The sequence below is a fragment of the Haliotis asinina genome, chromosome 8 (assembly GCF_037392515.1).
Source record: "Haliotis asinina isolate JCU_RB_2024 chromosome 8, JCU_Hal_asi_v2, whole genome shotgun sequence".
Lineage (NCBI taxonomy): Eukaryota > Metazoa > Mollusca > Gastropoda > Lepetellida > Haliotidae > Haliotis > Haliotis asinina.
Window position 1 is genome coordinate 30906239 of NC_090287.1, and position 23068 is coordinate 30929306.

The following is a 23068-nucleotide window of genomic DNA, read 5'->3' on the forward strand; positions in this document are numbered from 1 at the left end:
TTGGACGCTCTTTGTGATCTTTGAGTTATACTGATCACTGTCACCTTGATCAGCTTATGAGAGAGACGTGTTGGACGCTCTTTGTGATCTTTGAGTTATACTGATCACTGTCACCTTGATCAGCTTATGAGAGAGACGTGTTGGACGCTCTTTGTGATCTTTGAGTTATACTGATCACTGTAACCTTGATCAGCTTATGAGAGAGACGTGTTGGACGCTCTTTGTGATCTTTGAGTTATACTGATCACTGTAACCTTGATCAGCGTATGAGAGAGACGTGTTGGACGCTCTTTGTGATCTTTGAGTTATACTGATCACTGTAACCTTGATCAGCGTATGAGAGAGACGTGTTGGACGCTCTTTGTGATCTTTGAGTTATACTGATCACTGTCACCTTGATCAGCTTATGAGAGAGACGTGTTGGACGCTCTTTGTGATCTTTGAGTTATACTGATCACTGTCACCTTGATCAGCTTATGAGAGAGACGTGTTGGACGCTCTTTGGAATCTTTGAGTTATACTGATCACTGTAACCTTGATCAGCTTATGAGAGAGACGTGTTGGACGCTCTTTGTGATCTTTGAGTTATACTGATCACTGTAACCTTGATCAGCTTATGAGAGAGACGTGTTGGACGCTCTTTGTGATCTTTGAGTTATACTGATCACTGTCACCTTGATCAGCTTATGAGAGAGACGTGTTGGACGCTCTTTGTGATCTTTGAGTTATACTGATCACTGTAACCTTGATCAGCTTATGAGAGAGACATGTTGGACGCTCTTTGTGATCTTTGAGTTATACTGATCACTGTCACCTTGATCAGCGTATGAGAGAGACGTGTTGGACGCTCTTTGTGATCTTTGAGTTATACTGATCACTGTAACCTTGATCAGCTTATGAGAGAGACGTGTTGGACGCTCTTTGTGATCTTTGAGTTATACTGATCACTGTCACCTTGATCAGCTTATGAGAGAGACGTGTTGGACGCTCTTTGTGATCTTTGAGTTATACTGATCACTGTCACCTTGATCAGCTTATGAGAGAGACGTGTTGGACGCTCTTTGTGATCTTTGAGAGTTACACTGATCACTGTAACCTTGATCAGCTTATGAGAGAGACGTGTTGGACGCTCTTTGTGATCTTTGAGTTATACTGATCACTGTCACCTTGATCAGCGTATGAGAGAGACGTGTTGGACGCTCTTTGGAATCTTTGAGTTATACTGATCACTGTAACCTTGATCAGCTTATGAGAGAGACGTGTTGGACGCTCTTTGTGATCTTTGAGTTATACTGATCACTGTCACCTTGATCAGCTTATGAGAGAGACGTGTTGGACGCTCTTTGTGATCTTTGAGTTATACTGATCACTGTCACCTTGATCAGCTTATGAGAGAGACGTGTTGGACGCTCTTTGTGATCTTTGAGTTATACTGATCACTGTCACCTCGATCAGCTTATGAGAGAGACGTGTTGGACGCTCTTTGGAATCTTTGAGTTATACTGATCACTGTAACCTTGATCAGCGTATGAGAGAGACGTGTTGGACGCTCTTTGTGATCTTTGAGTTATACTGATCACTGTAACCTTGATCAGCTTATGAGAGAGACGTGTTGGACGCTCTTTGTGATCTTTGAGTTATACTGATCACTGTCACCTTGATCAGCTTATGAGAGAGACGTGTTGGACGCTCTTTGTGATCTTTGAGAGTTACACTGATCACTGTAACCTTGATCAGCTTATGAGAGAGACGTGTTGGACGCTCTTTGTGATCTTTGAGTTATACTGATCACTGTCACCTTGATCAGCGTATGAGAGAGACGTGTTGGACGCTCTTTGGAATCTTTGAGTTATACTGATCACTGTAACCTTGATCAGCTTATGAGAGAGACGTGTTGGACGCTCTTTGTGATCTTTGAGTTATACTGATCACTGTCACCTTGATCAGCTTATGAGAGAGACGTGTTGGACGCTCTTTGTGATCTTTGAGTTATACTGATCACTGTCACCTTGATCAGCTTATGAGAGAGACGTGTTGGACGCTCTTTGTGATCTTTGAGTTATACTGATCACTGTCACCTCGATCAGCTTATGAGAGAGACGTGTTGGACGCTCTTTGGAATCTTTGAGTTATACTGATCACTGTAACCTTGATCAGCGTATGAGAGAGACGTGTTGGACGCTCTTTGTGATCTTTGAGTTATACTGATCACTGTAACCTTGATCAGCTTATGAGAGAGACGTGTTGGACGCTCTTTGTGATCTTTGAGTTATACTGATCACTGTCACCTTGATCAGCTTATGAGAGAGACGTGTTGGACGCTCTTTGTGATCTTTGAGTTATACTGATCACTGTCACCTTGATCAGCTTATGAGAGAGACGTGTTGGACGCTCTTTGTGATCTTTGAGTTATACTGATCACTGTAACCTTGATCAGCTTATGAGAGAGACGTGTTGGACGCTCTTTGTGATCTTTGAGTTATACTGATCACTGTAACCTTGATCAGCGTATGAGAGAGACGTGTTGGACGCTCTTTGTGATCTTTGAGTTATACTGATCACTGTAACCTTGATCAGCTTATGAGAGAGACGTGTTGGACGCTCTTTGTGATCTTTGAGTTATACTGATCACTGTCACCTTGATCAGCTTATGAGAGAGACGTGTTGGACGCTCTTTGTGATCTTTGAGTTATACTGATCACTGTCACCTTGATCAGCTTATGAGAGAGACGTGTTGGACGCTCTTTGGAATCTTTGAGTTATACTGATCACTGTCACCTTGATCAGCTTATGAGAGAGACGTGTTGGACGCTCTTTGTGATCTTTGAGTTATACTGATCACTGTAACCTTGATCAGCTTATGAGAGAGACGTGTTGGACGCTCTTTGTGATCTTTGAGTTATACTGATCACTGTCACCTTGATCAGCTTATGAGAGAGACGTGTTGGACGCTCTTTGTGATCTTTGAGTTATACTGATCACTGTAACCTTGATCAGCTTATGAGAGAGACATGTTGGACGCTCTTTGTGATCTTTGAGTTATACTGATCACTGTCACCTTGATCAGCGTATGAGAGAGACGTGTTGGACGCTCTTTGTGATCTTTGAGTTATACTGATCACTGTAACCTTGATCAGCTTATGAGAGAGACGTGTTGGACGCTCTTTGTGATCTTTGAGTTATACTGATCACTGTCACCTTGATCAGCTTATGAGAGAGACGTGTTGGACGCTCTTTGTGATCTTTGAGTTATACTGATCACTGTCACCTTGATCAGCTTATGAGAGAGACGTGTTGGACGCTCTTTGTGATCTTTGAGAGTTACACTGATCACTGTAACCTTGATCAGCTTATGAGAGAGACGTGTTGGACGCTCTTTGTGATCTTTGAGTTATACTGATCACTGTCACCTTGATCAGCGTATGAGAGAGACGTGTTGGACGCTCTTTGGAATCTTTGAGTTATACTGATCACTGTAACCTTGATCAGCTTATGAGAGAGACGTGTTGGACGCTCTTTGTGATCTTTGAGTTATACTGATCACTGTAACCTTGATCAGCTTATGAGAGAGACGTGTTGGACGCTCTTTGTGATCTTTGAGTTATACTGATCACTGTCACCTTGATCAGCTTATGAGAGAGACGTGTTGGACGCTCTTTGTGATCTTTGAGTTATACTGATCACTGTCATCTTGATCAGCTTATGAGAGAGACGTGTTGGACGCTCTTTGTGATCTTTGAGTTATACTGATCACTGTAACCTTGATCAGCTTATGAGAGAGACGTGTTGGACGCTCTTTGTGATCTTTGAGTTATACTGATCACTGTCACCTTGATCAGCTTATGAGAGAGACGTGTTGGACGCTCTTTGTGATCTTTGAGTTATACTGATCACTGTCACCTTGATCAGCTTATGAGAGAGACGTGTTGGACGCTCTTTGTGATCTTTGAGTTATACTGATCACTGTAACCTTGATCAGCGTATGAGAGAGACGTGTTGGACGCTCTTTGTGATCTTTGAGTTATACTGATCACTGTCACCTTGATCAGCGTATGAGAGAGACGTGTTGGACGCTCTTTGTGATCTTTGAGTTATACTGATCACTGTCACCTTGATCAGCTTATGAGAGAGACGTGTTGGACGCTCTTTGTGATCTTTGAGTTATACTGATCACTGTAACCTTGATCAGCTTATGAGAGAGACGTGTTGGACGCTCTTTGTGATCTTTGAGTTATACTGATCACTGTCACCTTGATCAGCTTATGAGAGAGACGTGTTGGACGCTCTTTGTGATCTTTGAGTTATACTGATCACTGTAACCTTGATCAGCTTATGAGAGAGACGTGTTGGACGCTCTTTGTGATCTTTGAGTTATACTGATCACTGTCACCTTGATCAGCTTATGAGAGAGACGTGTTGGACGCTCTTTGTGATCTTTGAGTTATACTGATCACTGTCACCTTGATCAGCTTATGAGAGAGACGTGTTGGACGCTCTTTGTGATCTTTGAGTTATACTGATCACTGTCACCTTGATCAGCTTATGAGAGAGACGTGTTGGACGCTCTTTGTGATCTTTGAGTTATACTGATCACTGTAACCTTGATCAGCTTATGAGAGAGACGTGTTGGACGCTCTTTGTGATCTTTGAGTTATACTGATCACTGTCACCTTGATCAGCTTATGAGAGAGACGTGTTGGACGCTCTTTGTGATCTTTGAGTTATACTGATCACTGTCACCTTGATCAGCTTATGAGAGAGACGTGTTGGACGCTCTTTGTGATCTTTGAGTTATACTGATCACTGTAACCTTGATCAGCTTATGAGAGAGACGTGTTGGACGCTCTTTGTGATCTTTGAGTTATACTGATCACTGTAACCTTGATCAGCTTATGAGAGAGACGTGTTGGACGCTCTTTGTGATCTTTGAGTTATACTGATCACTGTAACCTTGATCAGCTTATGAGAGAGACGTGTTGGACGCTCTTTGGAATCTTTGAACAGTGATGGGCAGAGTATCTTTATCTGTATTGGTTATTTCCCCCTAATCTCAGAGTTCTTTGTTGTTTATTGTCTTCACGGAAAGATTCTGTTATGGTCCGGGTTCCAGTTAACTTGATGTTATTACTTGACACTCAACGCGTCATTACTGTCAAGTGGGAGGCTTCTAGACACGTTCAGTATAACCCATCGGGGCGAACCATACCCTGGTGATAGCTTGCAAATCAATCTCACAATGCTTACCATTTCACTCACGATGTGTAACCATGTGTCATTGACCCTCGTGTTCTCAATAGAGGGTGTTAATAATATTCTACTTAAGGCCCCACCTAGTTTCATTGCCGTAAATGTACGCTCATCGAGAGATAGGGCCATTTGTAATAAAGCGGATGAAAGTGTAGCGAGTTTAGGGCGTCACAGGTAACCTTGCTATGTTGTCAAAACAAATCTCGGCAAAAGATATTCAAATAACAACCGTGGACATACACCTGTTATGCTGTGATGAAGTGGATTCCATACCTCGTTTGGTCGTATATCAGTTAATATATAAAGCTTAAGCAAGTCCACCTGGCCGAATGCTTGCAGGCTTGCATGCACATGTGTATGAATACACGACTGGCTGTCTGGGCGCCTGTCTTACAACGTGTAATCAGTTTGGAGCAATGGCACTGTAGCTGAAGCGAACACACACACACACACTCACACACACACGCACACGCACGCGTAAACACAAACAGCAACAATGTCAAGAGCTTTTGCATTAAAATATTTTCCCTCTGTAACAAAGTCATGGTATCAATCGTTGTGGAACAATGACCTTTCCATGACCAGCCAAAGTAATAATAGTGTTATTATAAATTCTGTATTACTGATTTAGACTGTTGCCTCAGGCACGCATGACTAGTTTCGTGTCAATCAATTCAACCATAGATTGGTGAAAGCTACTTTCCTCTAACTTATCGTGACGACAGCTGGGACAAGACATCATTGAACTAAAAACCACAAAACCAAATCTGCGCTCAAAAGATAATTTATTTGTATAGTTGTTAACATACGTATTAGTATCTTAAATAAGAAATATTGAATATCCGAAATTCGACAAACCGAAAAATAATGCATACAGCTTCTACTTCGAGGCAAACGTAAGTACAATGTTTGACGTTTTTTTCATATACAACATCTTGTAATACAGTGCGCAGACGACACTTTCTTCGGTGTCTTAAATGGGAGACGTACCGCGTTGGAACATGGTTATCATGATTGTACGCGTACAGTGTATGTGCAAGAGAGAATTTTGTCTTCTTTTTTATGGTTATCATAATTTGAGAACCTTGGTTTTTACGATGTTGTAGCACTATTCTGGCGATATCAGGGCGTGCGAGACCAGAAAATAGGCTTCACAAACTTTACCAGGGTCTTCGGTGTTACCGGCCAACGCTTTAACCACTTTAGTCTTCCACATATCCCTGTTTGTTTAGGCGAACAACCTAGGTTAGTCATACGTTTATGACGGGTGCCATTGTTGGGAAAGGATACGCTCACTTTTTCAAAGCGTCAATACTTTTCGATAGTGGCTCGTAAACACAATATCCTTTTACCAGTCACTGGGCAGTCCGTACAGTCTAGATTGTTTACAAGCAACTGGCATATAGCTGAGGTTTTGTTGGGTCAGTCGTTAAACAAACAAAAACAGACAAACAGACAAACAGACAAACAAACAGATGTTCATGATATAGTTACATTTGTGCAATCGGCTCTGCTTGAACATATTTCGTAGGGAAGTAGAAAGTTTTTTTGATTTTATTCAAATGACGTTATACTATAGTATGCTGAAAAGCAAACGAAACGCATCTCTGTTTTGTCAAGTTGTTAAGTAGAAGACATACATGCGAACGCTTACTTTTTCAAAACTTGCGCTTATTTTGCTGTCAGTGCGTTACACAAAAGAAATATCACACATTAGTCTATTTGTTACAACATCAGATCATTTTATTGAACACATTTGCTCACGAGCTAACTGTTTATTGCTATTTCGAAAGTTTTAAGGCAGATACACAAAACTGTGACACTCGCTAAGGTATATCGAAGGAGGTAATTTGATACAGTAACTGTTGATCATAAAAAGATCGTCTCTAACCATCAAATAGGAATAGATGGAGTAGCACTTTGTTGGTCTAATTCCTACAAGTCTGGCAGATATGACTGTAGTAAAAAGCGGAAACGTCTGCAAGCAATGGACTCATCCGTGGCGTACAGCAAGGTTCAGGTCTCCACCCGATTCTGTTCCTGGTATATATGTGTCCAACTTGTTAAATGTATGGTACACGTGTAGATCCGGGCTATAACTGATCGTCAGAAACTCATGCTTATCGTAAGTTTCGAATGACAGAATCGGGTGGTCAGTCTCGCTGAGTTGTTTGGCACATTTGGTATCGGATCAGTGGATTGTCTGACCCTGATTAGATTATTTACCGACAGCGACCATATACTTGGAATAATGCTGACTGCGGTTTTAAACAACAATCCCCCGGTAAACTTACCCTGACTATAGCCAGTTGCTTGGTCAATTCAAATCTTTTGGAGCTTCAAGCCACACATACGAAACGCAGTAACTAGCAGTAGTGCTTAAGTGTTATCTATGAAGCACGTCAATGACTTGACAATGAATTATGGGTGCTTATCCCACGCAAGATCGATTGCATTCTCATGCTATTGAAGGGAATATTTTCAGTCGCAAGTATGACTAAGCGTGAACCGTCATTGTTGGGGCACCGATGGCCCACTCGTGTCAGGCAGTCCAATTAGGTGTGTCGAGTTGCGTCCCTTGGACATGCCAGAGACCTGTGTAAATACAGTGTAGAAGCTGACAGAATGATAAATATTGATGCTTTCGAAAGGTCTCCGCCGAAAACGTAGAGACTATTTTATGGAAATATATCTGTGTGACAGTAACGTTGAAATTCAGTCGTGAAAATGTAAGAATAATGACACAAATGAAATTATACCCGTGAAGATCTTGATTAGAATTGATTTTAGCAACGCATACTGTGTCGTAAGAGGCGACTAATGGGATCGGGTGGTCAGACCCGCTGACTTGGTTGCCACATGGCATCGTGCCCCAACTGCCTAGATCTTACTTACGAACACCGGATTGTCTGGTTCAGACTCGATTATTTACAGACCGCAGTCATATAAGTGGAATATTGCTGCGTCTGACCGACAGCGCAGGGAGAGGTAGTGGAAGAAGCAGTAGCAATAGTAGAAGTAGTGGATGAAGAAACGGCAGCAACAGTAAAAGTAGTTGAAGAAGAAATAGCATGCAAAGTAGTGGTAACTAATAAAGACGTAACAACATTAGCACTAGTCGTAGTTGTAGTTGTTGAAGAAGGAGCAGAAATAGTAGAAGCAGTTGAAGAAGTAACAGTCGTAGAAGTAGTTGAAGAAGTAACAATAGTAGAACAGTTGAAGAAGTAACAACAGTAGAACAGTTGAAGAAGTAACAATAGTAGAAGCAGTTGAAGAAGTAACAATAGTAGAACAGTTGAAGAAGTAACAACAGTAGAAGCAGTTGAAGAAGTAACAATAGTAGAACAGTTGAAGAAGTAACAATAGTAGAACAGTTGAAGAAGTAACAATAGTAGAAGCAGTGGAAGAAGTAACAATAGTAGAACAGTTGAAGAAGTAACAATTAGAATCAGTTGAAGAAGTAACAATAGTAGAACAGTTGAAGAAGTAACAATTAGAATCAGTTGAAGAAGTAGAGGCAGCTGAAGGAGGAATATCAGCAATAGTAGAACTAGTTGCAGAAGAAGGAATAATAGTAGTAGTAAGTAATTATAGTATTAGTATCATTAGTAGTTAATGAACTAATTAACTACTGAAACAGTACTTGGGCATATAGTAATCACTGCATGCTAATAACTAAAACCAAATACAGCCACACAGATTCATATTTATTGAAACTTATGGAATATGGTTAATGTGCTGAATGGAAACCGAAATCAGCGGGAAACCTAATTGAATTATGTAGCAGAAACCAACTCAAATTAGACGATAGCGGAAACCCAATGGAACCTCTTTGGAATCTGGGTAACTGGAACCCGGTGCAAACAACGGAATCTGGGTAATGGAAACCCACTGGAGCCTTACAGGAATCTGGGTACCGGAAAGTCACTTGAGCCCCTACTGGAATTTGGGTAACGGAAAGTCACTGGAGCCCCTACTGGAATTTGGGTAACGGAAAGTCACTGGAGCCTTACCGGATTGTGGGTAACTTGTGAGTTTCCATTTGCCGGAAACTTTAAGAAACTAATAGGATCAACTACGCACTGGGGATGTTTGTAAAAGTAAAGAGGTTAGAAAGAGAAGGATGTTTTATTTAGAGTGTGTATAGATTTGAAGCTTAATTCCTTGTTTTCAATATGGAAGAGAAACTACAGATCCTGGATGGATCTTTGGAATCGGTTCAGATTTGCCAGACTTTGTGTTAGCGAGACTGTTTCGATGGATGAAACTTTCAAGATCTGCCCTTAGACGTTTTACCAAGTCTATGTTATCCATTCACATCAGTCATACGGAAGCTTGCCTGAATTGTTCTGCTCACTTCTAGACAAACTTACATGAGATTGCTGCGCCTCCTGACGATAAAAACTGTAGAAATGAATTTGTGCCTTGAACCTAGGACCTTGTGGTTAGAGACGTCTTTCCAAACATAGCCTTCAGGGATGTTTATTCTATTTTGTCAGCTCTATTCCACCATGTGCAATCATTGGGGCTCTCTACCGACTACAAGTCCAGCGATGGTGTGAGCAGATGTTTCTGGATGTTCTTTGAACGTTCCGTCCTCTCTGTTGCCCACGTTCCATATGACGCTGTTGCCTGTACAATTTTCCTGCCCCAGTGTCGCAACTTCAGTAAATACTTCCCGGACACGTGGATCAAAGGACAATTTCCCCTGTGAGGGCTACACCAGCAGTTTGTCCAGAACAGCAGTGAAGACTCACTTGAACATTTTTGAATTGATCAATCTTTTCAAGTCTGAACACTCTAAGAAAGAACTACATGTGATGCAGCTTGAATCCGGTCACAAGCCAACCAAGCGTCGACGAGTGGAAGACACCTCTGCCAGACTTGTTAATCTTGGACTTGAGTTCATGATGTGTGGAAGTGAGCTGACATCGTACCTTTTTGCTTGTGGCACTGTGCTGACCGGAGTTATGGGACTTTAATAATACTTTGCAAATGCATTGTGAATAAAAATAATCATCTCCAATACAATTCTTTGTTATTCTGTTCTCTTATTCACTTTACAGGGGAGTTGATTAAATCAATTAAGACCCATTAACAAGGTGTCAAAGGGCTACATGTTAGGTGTGAGTCATAACTTGGACAACTGTTGTAGCTCGTTAACCAGGTGTTAAAACTGAGTATTAGTATTAGTATTAGTAGTGCTAGTATTAGTAGTGCTAGTAGTAGTGCTAGTGGTGGTGGTGGGAGTGGTAGTGAGTGAGTGGGTTTAGTTTTACGTCGTACTCAGCAATATTCCAGGTGTATGGCGGCGGTCTGTAAATAATCGAGTCTGGACCCAGTGATCAACAGCATGAGCATTGATCATGTGCAATTGGGAGCCGATGTCATGTGTCAACCAAGTCAGCGAGCCTGATCGCCCGATCCCGTTAGTCACCTCTTACGACAAGCCAAGCGTGGGTTATTGTAGATCAATACTCTAACCCGGGCCATTAGGGATAGTAGTGGTAGTGGTAGTGGTAGTGGTAGTGGTAGTGGTAGTGGTAACGGAATTGCCAGCAATATAAATAGTAGTAGTAGTATAGCGGACATAGTATCACGACTCTATGATGCCTGAACTGGGCTATCGGGTCATGATTAAACAGGTCCATTCATAAAACAGGTTATTCCACGCCAGGCCGTTCTAGAAACAAATACAGCTACGACAGACTGATAAGCGCTAGTGAAGGTCAAGGCTTATCTAGCCTCAAACATGACGGTCCACCTGCCCACACGAGTTTGGACCAGGCGCATCTAGCCGACAACCTTCAGCTGTAACAACTAGTTACATGACCTTTGAAAGGGGAAAACATTTTCCGTATCGAGTACTTGTTAGAAATATGGTTAATTTGAATACTTTATCATGTGTAGGACGACCAATATGCAACTATCAGTTATATCTAATGTGTAAATATATTTCCCCACGCGTTCCAGAATATATTATAGCACAGATTCAGATTGATTGAACGAATGCAACATAGTATTAGGGAAGGAAAGTTCATTGACTGAGTGTGTGGAATATACTTGATTTAATTGTATATGTTTTTCTTGCATTTAACTTTTCTGGTTAAGTAAGACTGATTGTTAGTTACGCACTGTTAAGATTATTTCACACGATTTTATCATTGCTGTGTGTTGCCATTTCGGATGTTCACATTTACTGTCGCGGAGAGTGAGTATAGTTTTATGTCACTTTTAGCAATATTTCCAGATATATCACGGCTGTGGAACCAGAAATGGGTTTTATACATGATTATACCCATGTGGGGATTTGGAACCGCATCTTTGGCGTGACGGGCCAGTGCATAACCACTCGGTCACCCCATCCACCAATTCTATCATACCACGTGGGTCGAGAAAAGCAGGTGACATATGATTTTCTGTAAATCTGACATATTTTATCCTTTGCAAAACACAAAATACATTTCAGAACTAGGTTCAAGAAAAGGCAGAAATGAATGCTTCACAATTACCTGTCCCTTAGCGATGGTGAGGTAGCCTGATGGTTAAAGCGTTCGCTCGTCAAGTCGAAGACCCGGGTTCGATTCCCCACATATATACAATGTTTGAAGCACTAATAGAGACAGAGAGACAGAAACAGAAACAGAGACACTGATACATGCACATAGCCACACGTATAAACACACACTCAGACATGCAGATAGCCACACACATACACAAACACACTCATACACACAGACAGCTACGGATATGCACACACATACACACAGACCCACGCACTCAGGTTCTAAAAGTCGGTTGTTGAGAGCTGTCCATTAACTATACCTTGCCCATCTGTCATGCCATGGATAGAACACGTGGAGATAACATCCAAGGGTAGTTAATCAAGGTCGTCGCAGTATTATCTAAGACAAACAATTCACACATGACGCTTACGAACAACGGTACATTGTCTCTTTCGCTCACGCCTACCTCCAAAAACTCTATATTATTTAAGTGTCCGTGCTGATTCATTTCTTTAGCCTATTGCCAGTTAATAAATGAATGAACTTAAAACTCCCAAATATACACCAAGCAACACTTCAACACACAATGATTACCAGAACATAGTATATTAGTATTATATTTATGATATATTCCAAGGAAAAACAAATGCACCGTCCAGTCCTGGTATAGTATAATTCTATTAAACAAATATGATAAAGTAAAGTATATGTCAGTGTTAAAATAACTTGTGTGAATATTCTAGTCATATCATATCAACTAAAGAAAAAACATAAATATCAACCCGTCACTCCACCAAAAAGCAAAATAGAACAAAAAACTGGAAACATGCATAAAATAGAATGAATAACAATACATAATAATACAGTCAGATCCTCTAGACACATGAAAAAAAAAATCACTCACAAATACTAACATGTACACCAAGCAACTCTTATAATTATTACTGAAAGCGGTAGGCAACAATTATAACAAAGACGTGCATGTTTTTCATTTTTGTTGGTTTGTATACCGAAATATTAGTTATGACACAGAGTGCTGTGTGTTATCTATGAATAAACAGGGTATTAACTGCTATACTGTAATGAAAACAGCATACGGCTAGACCCTTTGGGGCAATACGGCTAATAAACAAGACTGATCACTTGAATGATTTTCACCACCAGATGGCCATGCAACAACCATTTTATAATATTGTTTGTTCGTACGATTAATTGGACACTTGGGACACACCATACATCGAGCTTTGTATGCACGTGCTACGATTAAATGCAAATAATATCAACAATCAAATCTGTTGCCTCCTTAACTGAGAGATTAAAGATGACAAGTTATTGGTCATGGGGGGCATGGGGGTGATGAGGATTTATATAACTGTCTGTACAAATCTGGTACACCCCCCCCCTTCAATACTTGGGACAAAACAAATAGCTCCCCCCTCGCATTCTATGTACAAAACACATGAACACCCCCCCACCCCCCCCCCCCCCCCCCCGATAAATTACGAACGGTCCCTAAACGTGATCAGGACAGGAAAAAATTTTAACAGATAACATTTCATCTCTGACAACCTAGAGAGTGCTGTTGTAATACATTTCCGTGATCAACCCCATTTTCCAAATGTCTGCTTTTTTGGAAGCTACAGTTCCCTTGCTATGGATAATAGTTTCATGTTACTACTTTGCAGCCAGCTTTGGTTGTAGACTCTTTCAGTGTTGTCACAGTCTCTAGTGTACGGTACACAATCCTGTACACTTAAAAGAACACCCAGTTGCGGGTACAGCAATGTGCAGTGAAATTGGACTATGTGCCTCAGTCAACTCATCTGTTAATGGGTACCTCGTTAGGATGAGAGCGACACAACAGCTCGGTGCGTTTAGTGGCAGCAAGAGTTGTTTACCCCATTTTAGGGAGTTAAGATTTGAGATTGATAATAGGATGTGCTGTTGAGATTGACATCCAGTGATCGAGGGAAAACATACCAATTTTGGCACCGGTTCCTTTCATATCTAAGACAGGGTTAGAGACTTTATTCATATAAATTGTTAACTTCAAGATTTTTACACACACACACACACACACACACACACACACACACACACAAACACACACACACACACACGTATATGTACAGAGATAGATATTCATCAGTCTCCTGTTGTCTTAACCTGGCGAAGTTGTTTTCGTCCGTCGGGTAGTGGTTCCCATTGGGAGGTTCAGTAAAGTTCTGAAGTATCATGTACATCCATGTGAGGTTTGTGATAATAGAGTCTATTATCCATGATAAACGATTATAGTCTTTTAAATTACTTGTATAAATTATCGGGTAGTTATCTGAGTAAAGTATACATGCAATAGTTTCTACATGTATGCGATGTTTCGAACAATTGATCAACATAATGAGCCAAAATCTATGAACTTGAAACAGCGACAGGAACAGGTGTATGATATCAAAAGTTAAAAAGGTGCTTAAAGTGACGATTAACGCGTTACCGAAAAACGATCTTGTAAAACGGAAACTAGGGTATCTTCAGTTAAAAAGTAGGTCAAAACCCCAACGCTTTGTCAGGCACGTCCTCGACATCCAAAAGTGTATAAAACGTATCGATAAAGCACGAACTCTTACATAACCATCTTAGGTCATTCAGATGCGGATTGTTTCACCTGTGAACAAATGGACATTGCGTTTCACCGCATCAACTTCATCTGTACCATTCATATCTAATGCGAGTGGTGTCGATCAGTAACTATTAGGTCAAGGTCGCAGAATTACAGATAAAATACAAACACCTGGCTTATCACCGTCCTCGCTACTACTGTGGTAATACTAGTCTCATCCTCGTGACACGGCATTTACATCTCAGGCTCCAACATGACTACGACAACGACGACTGTGACCCGCTACCCTGGGGACTGTGATGAAGCCTACCCCGAGGTTTTCACTGTTCCTCCACCTCAGCCAACTGAAGCCAAGCCAGGGCAACTGACAAAAGCTCAAGTTGATCATTATTTCGAAAAGGTATTTTATTCACTATTTCGGAGAAACTTACTTCACAACACAAATATTCCAGTTCTATGAAAAACTCAGAAAAAGAACAGTTATTCTTGATACAAAAACACAGCACATATACGTAACACTTGCAGCATACTTTTGTTTTTAGCGAAATGAATTTTATGGTGAAAATCTATCAAATATGTCCATTTAAATGTAAAGAAATAGGAAATTGATATGGCATCGGTTTGTATACAGCAAGTGAAGACACAACTATCGCTGTACATGGTAGAGATTCGAGATTCCAGTCCAGTTTTCTAAACTCCTTCATTTGATTTTAGAAACATAAATACCAGGCTGCCTCCTGTCACCGACAGTCAATTTTCAGAGCCTCCCTTGTTCTCACTGCCATATTCATTTGCAATATTTTTCAAACATGATTAACAGTGGACAAAGGGATGCCTGTTCTAATTGAAATCTCTAGCTGATTTGATGTCCTTGTTATGATACTCTAAAATCAACTTCCTCTTCTCTAAATCTTCCATACTGAGGATCACTGAAAATGCCGTCCGCTACCAAGTAAACAAAGGGTGATAACCCTTCACAAACTAATGAAAAGGATTAACGGAGTTGTCTCTCTTGAATGAAACCAAGCACTTGGTCAAGGCTGTTTCTACTAGAAATCAAATTAAACATATTCCTAAAATTCTCAATAATTTCTGGTCATATATCGGTACTTTTCATCTCTGCCTTAATCACGCGGTGTCCTTTTGACAAAACGTAAATAGTTTAACCATGATTTCATGGGAGGGGTATGAGAATGTGATCTCTAATATTTACTACAATGATATGTGGCGCATTTGTTACCTGTTGAAATTATGACTGTCGATGGAATCAGAAAACCGTGACTTGTGATATTCTATTGTGTTGTGTTCCAGGGTTATCTGGTAGTGGAAAAGTTCTTCTCCAAGGAGGAACTAGACCCTTGCAGAGAAGCCATAGAAGAGCTAGTTGAGGACCTAGCTCAGAAGTTGTACAAAGGAGGCAAAATAAAAAGTATGCTACTTCTTTAAAGTAAATTTGAATTGCCTATTCCTGAGCACAATGTCTGTTTCGCAAGTACATGACATGTGTACATACTGTTTCATACGTGGGCCCACAGGTATCACATTGATGGTATGCATGTTTAGATTTGCACGAGGAGAAGACTTATTTCAGAGTCTCTCCGCTGGGAACATTACCAATATAGGTATGTTTCCCAGCATATGTTTACATGATATTATAAACATGAATAGATATTTACAAATACAAGGTATACATAAATAGATAATAGTTACAGGTTTGACTATATGTGGCTGGCATGGGGCATAGGTTAATACTACATTGACCATTATTCCTTGCAGATACATAAGTAGACATAGGTACATAATACATAGATGATGATTACAGGTGTGGCTATATCTGATTGTACATTATCCACTATTTCTCTGCAGATGCCATTTATACTTAAGTAGGCATAGTTGCATAGTGTTGTTTCGTATTGTATATAAATCGCACTTCGTGTATGTTTGACTGCCTATGGTAACATGCAGTTTATTAGTCATATTACGTTACCCACATCTCCAGCAGATGATTACATGTATATAAGTATACGCAGTACTGTGTATGGGAAACGTCTACCGCAGTACTTGACTGTTTCTAATCACCGGCAAGACATACATCACTGTTACGTTAAAATGCACTCTTTAAATATTGAACTGAAAGTCCTTGGTATGAAAGGAATCAATATCTATATCATATTTATAATTCAGTACAAAGACAGTATATTACCAGCCCCATTTACTACATTTATTAAGCAAAGATTTCTTTTTCTTCCAAGTTCCTGTGACAGACCGTTTGCCACCAATCAAAATATGGTTATTGTGCCAAAGTGATTGATTTAGAACCTCTGTATTATTGATATTATTTCGATAACAAGTTTTTAAATAGTCAGACCATACAACTAGTACGAAGTTAATGTTCAACAAAATGATCTATCTCAGCCCACAATATGTTCAATCGTGTATGTATCTTTTCAGATTTATACAAGGACAAAGGATTGTTCGAGCGCTTGTCGTTTATTGAAAAAGAGTTCCCCGGTGCAAATATACTCTTACACAAAGCTGGCGTTCTGCCTCCGGTAGGTAGATATGTAATTTAAAAGTTGAAAAGCGTTATTAACTTTTGGGTGATAGGCTCTCTTCAGTTTGACTATTATGCTATTCATTAAACGTCATTAAACAGTGTGTATTTTCTTTCGAACTATAGGCTTTCCGTGAAGTTTGGAGCAATGAACGACTCTTGAATTTGGTTGAACAATTGATTGGACCTAAAATTGCCGGACATCCAGTTTGGAACCTGCGGACTAAAACTCCAAGGAACAACGCCACTACCGTTCCATGGCATCAAGGTAAATAAGTACTCAGTCTGTATACTTCAGTAAATAGTGGTCGTTCACCTTATAATTATCGGAAGCTCGCTACGGCTTCCTTTAGAAACAAATATTGGTTACCATTATTGTAACAATGTTGACAATGTGGTATTAGTGATATTTTTTTCATTTAAGATTCTGGTTACCTTGACAACGACTCTTACAAAGTGCTACAACCAACTGCTTGGATTCCTCTTTTAGATGCCAATGAAACAAATGGATGTATGGAGGTTGGTATCGGTACCTAATGCTACATATTTTGTATTTAGTCCATTATTATGCTGTGTTATCTCAAGCATATCAATTTCCAAATACGTAAAACCTGATAATGAGTCACGGTGCGCTTGTCATGTGTCCAAATTCCCCGGTTACCTTCAATCAAAATACAGACTCTCTCAGTCAGTCACTCACGAAGTTTTGGTATACCAGTACATATCCTTGACTGAATTCCACGTTCTCCGTCCACAGGTCGTATCCGGTGGTCACCGACCAGGTCGCATCTGCCGTCACACCTGCTGCTGGGCGGACACGTGGTATGTGGAACTTTCGGAAGAGGAGATGGTCAAAACACTAGGTAAGCTTTGACTCTCAATCTTGTTTCATTGCATTCTAAGCAGATCAAGATAATGAATCTCATTCTTACTGAAAAAGCATTTTGAGCAAACCACTATTTTGTGTTTTATAGAAACACATTTTCAGTGCTTGAGGGTTGTATAATGAATTGGATGTGTGAAAAAACCCATTGCCTGTAACCTTTTACAAGTGCGAAATCGGGTCCCACCTTACCTCGTCACAAGGAAACCATACCTGTTGTGGTTTCTTTATTTGAAATCAGTTTTGAATGGGGTTTCTCATTAATCAAAATAGTTTGACATTACCGAACTGTTAATTATGTTGGGTTTGATGGTGATCGGACATCAGCCGAGGTTAGGTGAGTTAATCTAAGACTATGCTGTAATGTTCCAGGTGTGGATCTGGACAAAGACATTAAGCTCTGCCCAATTCCCTATGGCGGAATGCTTCTAATAAACAACATGATCCCTCACAGAAGGTAATATAGTACCTACACAAGAAACGCACTATATAATCACACCACAATACATGTGGCACATGCACTATACGTGCATTTACCTATTTAACACATAAGACTTGTTTGCCTAATTTATGTAATAATGAAATATATCTATTCAGTCTGGCGAATGTTTCCAACGAGATCCGGTGGAGCTTGGACCTCCGTTGGCAGGATCCTGCTAAACCTGTTGGCTTCTATGGTCTCAAGGAGGGAATCCTGATGAGAGATCCATCCAAACCGAACTACAAGATTGACTGGAGCCCATTTATATCTGTGGACAGACACGTGGCGGCCGAAGAAGCCCTAAACGAAAAGAAAGCTGAGGTAGTGTTTATTTAGTCTATTTTATGAATGAGCCAAACAAGGAATTAGTAAAAATTATAAAACGGTGGCGGTTAGTATTTACAGACACGTGAAAACATAGTAAACACGGGCGGGAATGTGGAAACCTAGTAAACATAGAGGTGCAGTTGGAAACATAGTAAACATGGAGGAGAATGTGTAAACATAGTAAACATGGAGGGGAATGTGTAAACACAGTCTAAGGGAATGTGGAAAGGTAGTAATAATGGAGGTGAAGGTGGAAACATAGTGAACATAGATTAGATGGTGGAAGCAGCAAACATAGAGGGGAGAGTGCAAACATAGTAAACATAGAGGGGAATGTGGAAACGTAGTAAACATAGTGTGGAAACCTAGTAAACGTGCAGGAATGGGGAAACATTGTAAACATGGAGGGGAATGTGTAAACAAAGTAAACATAGGAAACATACAAGTAGAGGTGGAAACAGAGTAAAGATAGAAGTGAATATGGAAACATGCATGGGCTCATAGCAGCAATATCACATACGAATAGAGCGCCATGTATATAAGAGTGGATAAAAATGTGAAATAACGGTAATAAGTAGCGTATGTTTTGAAAAGAAGAACAAACAAAATAAATTGTGAATTCAACCATGCATTGAAATTTCAACGTAACCTTATCAAGCAAATAACTTAGTCATGTTTATTTTTGTATGAGTGGGGTAGATTGTCGTCCTATGACACATTGCATGATAACATATCTTATATCCTCAAGCTGAAGAATACCCACATGACTCATGATTCGAATCCCCGATAAAAGAGCCAATGCCGTAAAGTACATTATTCTAAGTTAAATCATCTGACCTCTCATAAAACATTCTTATCTAAAGAGTCTCTCAGTCAACACAAGTTAAGCTGGTTGCTTTGTTGTTTAACCGAGCAATTAATATTCTAGATATATGGAGTTCTGTAAATAATCGAGTCTGTACCAGGCAATCCAGTTAGTCGCCTCTTATGACAATGGTTGTTGAACACCAATTCTAATCCGGATCTTCACAGGGATAAGTTCCAGTGTACAATCTTGAAATATTAATATGCCCTTTGAAAGCTGAATAGTGAATCTTAATTAATGCAATTAGTGCAAGTAATAACAACCAAGGACAGGTACCTTGGTAGTGATTGTAGATAAGTTCAGGCTGTGGTAGCCTTTTGATATAACTTATATATTGACCTCATCTGTTGCAGGAGGACGAATTCGAGACAACAATTCAAGGTCCCCATATGGAGAAATGGGAAATGACCCACGAGAACAGACACACTGCCAAACTTGTGAAAGGGAAGGCTTACAGCAGCTGGCACAAGGCGTGACGTGGATGATGACGTATTCCATAACGTCATGCTTTGTTTCATATTAACGCTTGACAAGGATGTTTAGTATGAATTGGGAAGCCGATACACTTGTATAATAAAGACATGTGACTGTCAAAATGATTGTACGAAACAAAATGTTTCTGTGATCAGCAGCACTGTGGTATGCCTGCATTGAAAGGAAACATAGGTAACATTTCAACATGACTTCTACAATGAAAGCACACACTGTGTCGTCATTACCAATGACGTAGACAATGGTGTGCGTCATTATGTCAACAACGGTACAGCATCAATGCAGTGTATTTCATAGTGCTATAATACGTGTTCTTTGTTTTTATTTACTTCAGTTTGCCTCTTTTGAACCACGTGGGTATTAATAAACAGGTATTATATACTTCTTACCTATTGTTTGTGTCACATTCACATTTAGACAAGGAATGATCGTGAATTCGAGTCGTGATTATTTTTCTTTGTTTGTCAGCTCAAAAGGATAAATGCACCACTTCTGATTTTCTTCTCAAAGACAGCGGATCAAAGCGGTTTTGAACGAAATTTGGTTTGTTGTTTAACGATGCTGTCAGCAATATTCCAGCTATATGGCTGCGGTTTGTGAATAATCGAGTCTGGACCAGACAACCCAATGTTCAACAGCATGAGCATCGATCTACGAAAGTGGGATACGGTGACATGAGTCAAGCGGGTCTTCTCACCCATTCTCGTTTTTCTCCTCTTACGACAAGCATGGGTTACTGAAGACCTATTCTTGCCCGGATCTTCACGGGTCAAACAGAAGGCATCTTTTCACTCGTTCGGTGTGAGGAGCTCACAACAATCCCCCCAAATACCTCTAGCGTTCATATTCAGATGACTCCTGTTACGAATTACAAATTTTTCTGTGGATAATTGGTGTTTGATAAAATATGTATATATGAATGAAGTAATTACAGGCTTGACTAATTTTGGTCAGTAATAATCAAAAGATTCAAAATCGATAATTAGTAGCATTTCAGTGAAAAAGTTTGATGAGTTCTTTCATAAGTTGAATTCAACAAAACACTAAACTGTGTCGCTAGATATCATTTGTTTTAAGTTGGTTTAGAAGTTAGTGAGTCAATAATGAAACATATAAATTTATTGACAACAACTTCCTTTTTATTACACAGAGTGACGCCGTAATGTAGATTCGTTTACCGTTATCTAGCTACATACAGACATACAGTAGAATAAATAAACGTAATGATAATAGATAAACGTCGATGTGTGCATATGCGTGTACTTTTGCGTGTGTGTGTGTGTGTGTGTGTGTGTGTGTGTGTGTGTGTCTGTACTGTCCCACGCAGATACAATCCCTCAGTTTAACATTAATACCGAAGTACTGCATCGTGAAGCCATTGCGCCGTGACCATTTCTAATTTGTGATTAGAAGACCCATGTCTATCAATATAACAACCAAAAAAACCTCTATAATTGTAGAGTTTTCAGCTGATTGCTACCGTTTATCTTACAAAATTAACCTGTAATGTCCCTGACTTAGGCGTCTATACTTAATGATAACCTGAACGCAAGTCTTAGCACACACCTTGACGTCATGTCTCGTGTTTTTTTTACTACTATTTTGACCATAACGCATTTGTTATGATTGGCAGCCCGCCTAAACGAGTTCCCGACAAACTAAGAGCCATTGAGCATGGTGTTTCGACACTTTATATTCCCGCAATATCACGGCGGGGGACACCAGAAAAGGGCTTCACACATTGTACCTAAGAGGAGAATCGAACCCTGGTCTTAGGCGTGACGAGCGAAAGCTTTAACCACTAGGCTATCCCACAACCCCTGACAAAACAGGAACTGCTGCTTACCACTTGTGCCCCACTGTAATATTTCGTCTTTCTGACGAACTAACGTTCCCCAAATAATCATCTTAGAATGTGCACATACTATGTTCTTGTCGCCAATATCCGTAACAGAGATGGACATTTATCAGTCTCTTGTTGTTCCAACCTAGGAATGAAATGTGAAATGACTACATCATGAATATTATGTATTTGTGAACACTCTTTTTCACAACCAGTTATATAAATTATGAACGACTATAGTTATTAAGCGACTTGTATAAACTATCGGGTCATGATTTGAGTAATGTTCAGGGCCCACTTGCACAAAACGATCTTAGAGCTACAATTATTGTAAATCCTTAAGATCGCGATCTTAGGCTTCGGCTACAATCGCCATCCACTTGCACAAAGCGATTGTAGGCTAAGATCATTGTAAGTTACAATCAAAACTTACAATTGGTCGGAACCAATTGTAAGGAGCTAAGATCATTGTAGTCAGTAGCAAAATGGCGTTCAAGTTGGTGTCAGTTTCACGCAAATAATTAGCTTTACGTTTGGGCATTGCTTTCATATTGCACAAAACTGTATGGTTCGCCTCGACACTTCAACAACACGGAGAATGCAACATCGATTTAACGTCTGAAATACCGTTATTCGAGGTAGTGAACAACATCATTATCGAGTCGATATCATAGAGTACAATTCTCACCCGATTCAGTGCTGGAAAAATTATGAACATCATACCTTTTTGATAAACAAGGAAAGGATAGTAACGAAAGATGTCTGCATGCGACTAGCAGTGGCCATGACCTTTTCAATAACTCAAGGGCAGCTAATCTTGGTTTTTACGCAAGATGGGAGTGGTTTCCCTTTGCGTATTATACCGTTGCTGTAAAATCTGCCATGCCCAAATACAATGTATGTTATATTGTGACAGCGCAGATCTCCACATATATTTCTTTTCGATCATAGACGTGTCAATAATCTACAGTTGGTTAACGTACAAATTTATGTTTCTTTCTGTGGATGAGCATTTAACAACACATACAACACTCACGAAATAATAACGTTTTCATATTTCCCTGTCATGAATTTTCCACAACACTCCCACAGTCATGTCACACTTTCATATCTTTATAAATCTAATGCTTGTGGGATATATATGGGATTTTACTCCAAATAACACCGATGACAAACTATGTTCAACTGACAGTCACTGACAAATCCTGGTACATTTAGGTGTTATATCATAAGGAAATTTTATTTATGTGCTA

The 23068-nt window shown here is 40.0% G+C and overlaps 1 protein-coding gene across 1 annotated transcript; it reads left to right on the forward strand.

Moving 5' to 3' along the window:
* Positions 1 to 14310: 14310 nt before the first annotated feature.
* LOC137293886 (phytanoyl-CoA dioxygenase domain-containing protein 1-like) lies at positions 14311 to 20360 on the forward strand. The gene is made up of 9 exons (XM_067824669.1): positions 14311 to 14770; positions 15682 to 15799; positions 16822 to 16922; positions 17051 to 17192; positions 17349 to 17443; positions 17682 to 17787; positions 18180 to 18264; positions 18405 to 18609; positions 19834 to 20360. Exons 1-9 carry the CDS (start codon positions 14624 to 14626, stop codon positions 19954 to 19956), a joined length of 1122 nt encoding a protein of 373 aa, XP_067680770.1. The 5' UTR covers positions 14311 to 14623; the 3' UTR covers positions 19957 to 20360.
* The last annotated feature ends 2708 nt before the right edge of the window (positions 20361 to 23068 follow it).

Coding starts and splice junctions, on each gene's coding strand:
- LOC137293886 (XM_067824669.1), top strand. CDS start 14,624: ATGACTACGACAACGACGACTGTGACCCGCTACCCTGGGGACTGTGAT. Junction 15,800..16,821: donor CAAAGGAGGCAAAATAAAAA/GTATGCTACTTC, acceptor GTATCTTTTCAG/ATTTATACAAGGACAAAGGA. Junction 16,923..17,050: donor AAGCTGGCGTTCTGCCTCCG/GTAGGTAGATAT, acceptor TTCGAACTATAG/GCTTTCCGTGAAGTTTGGAG.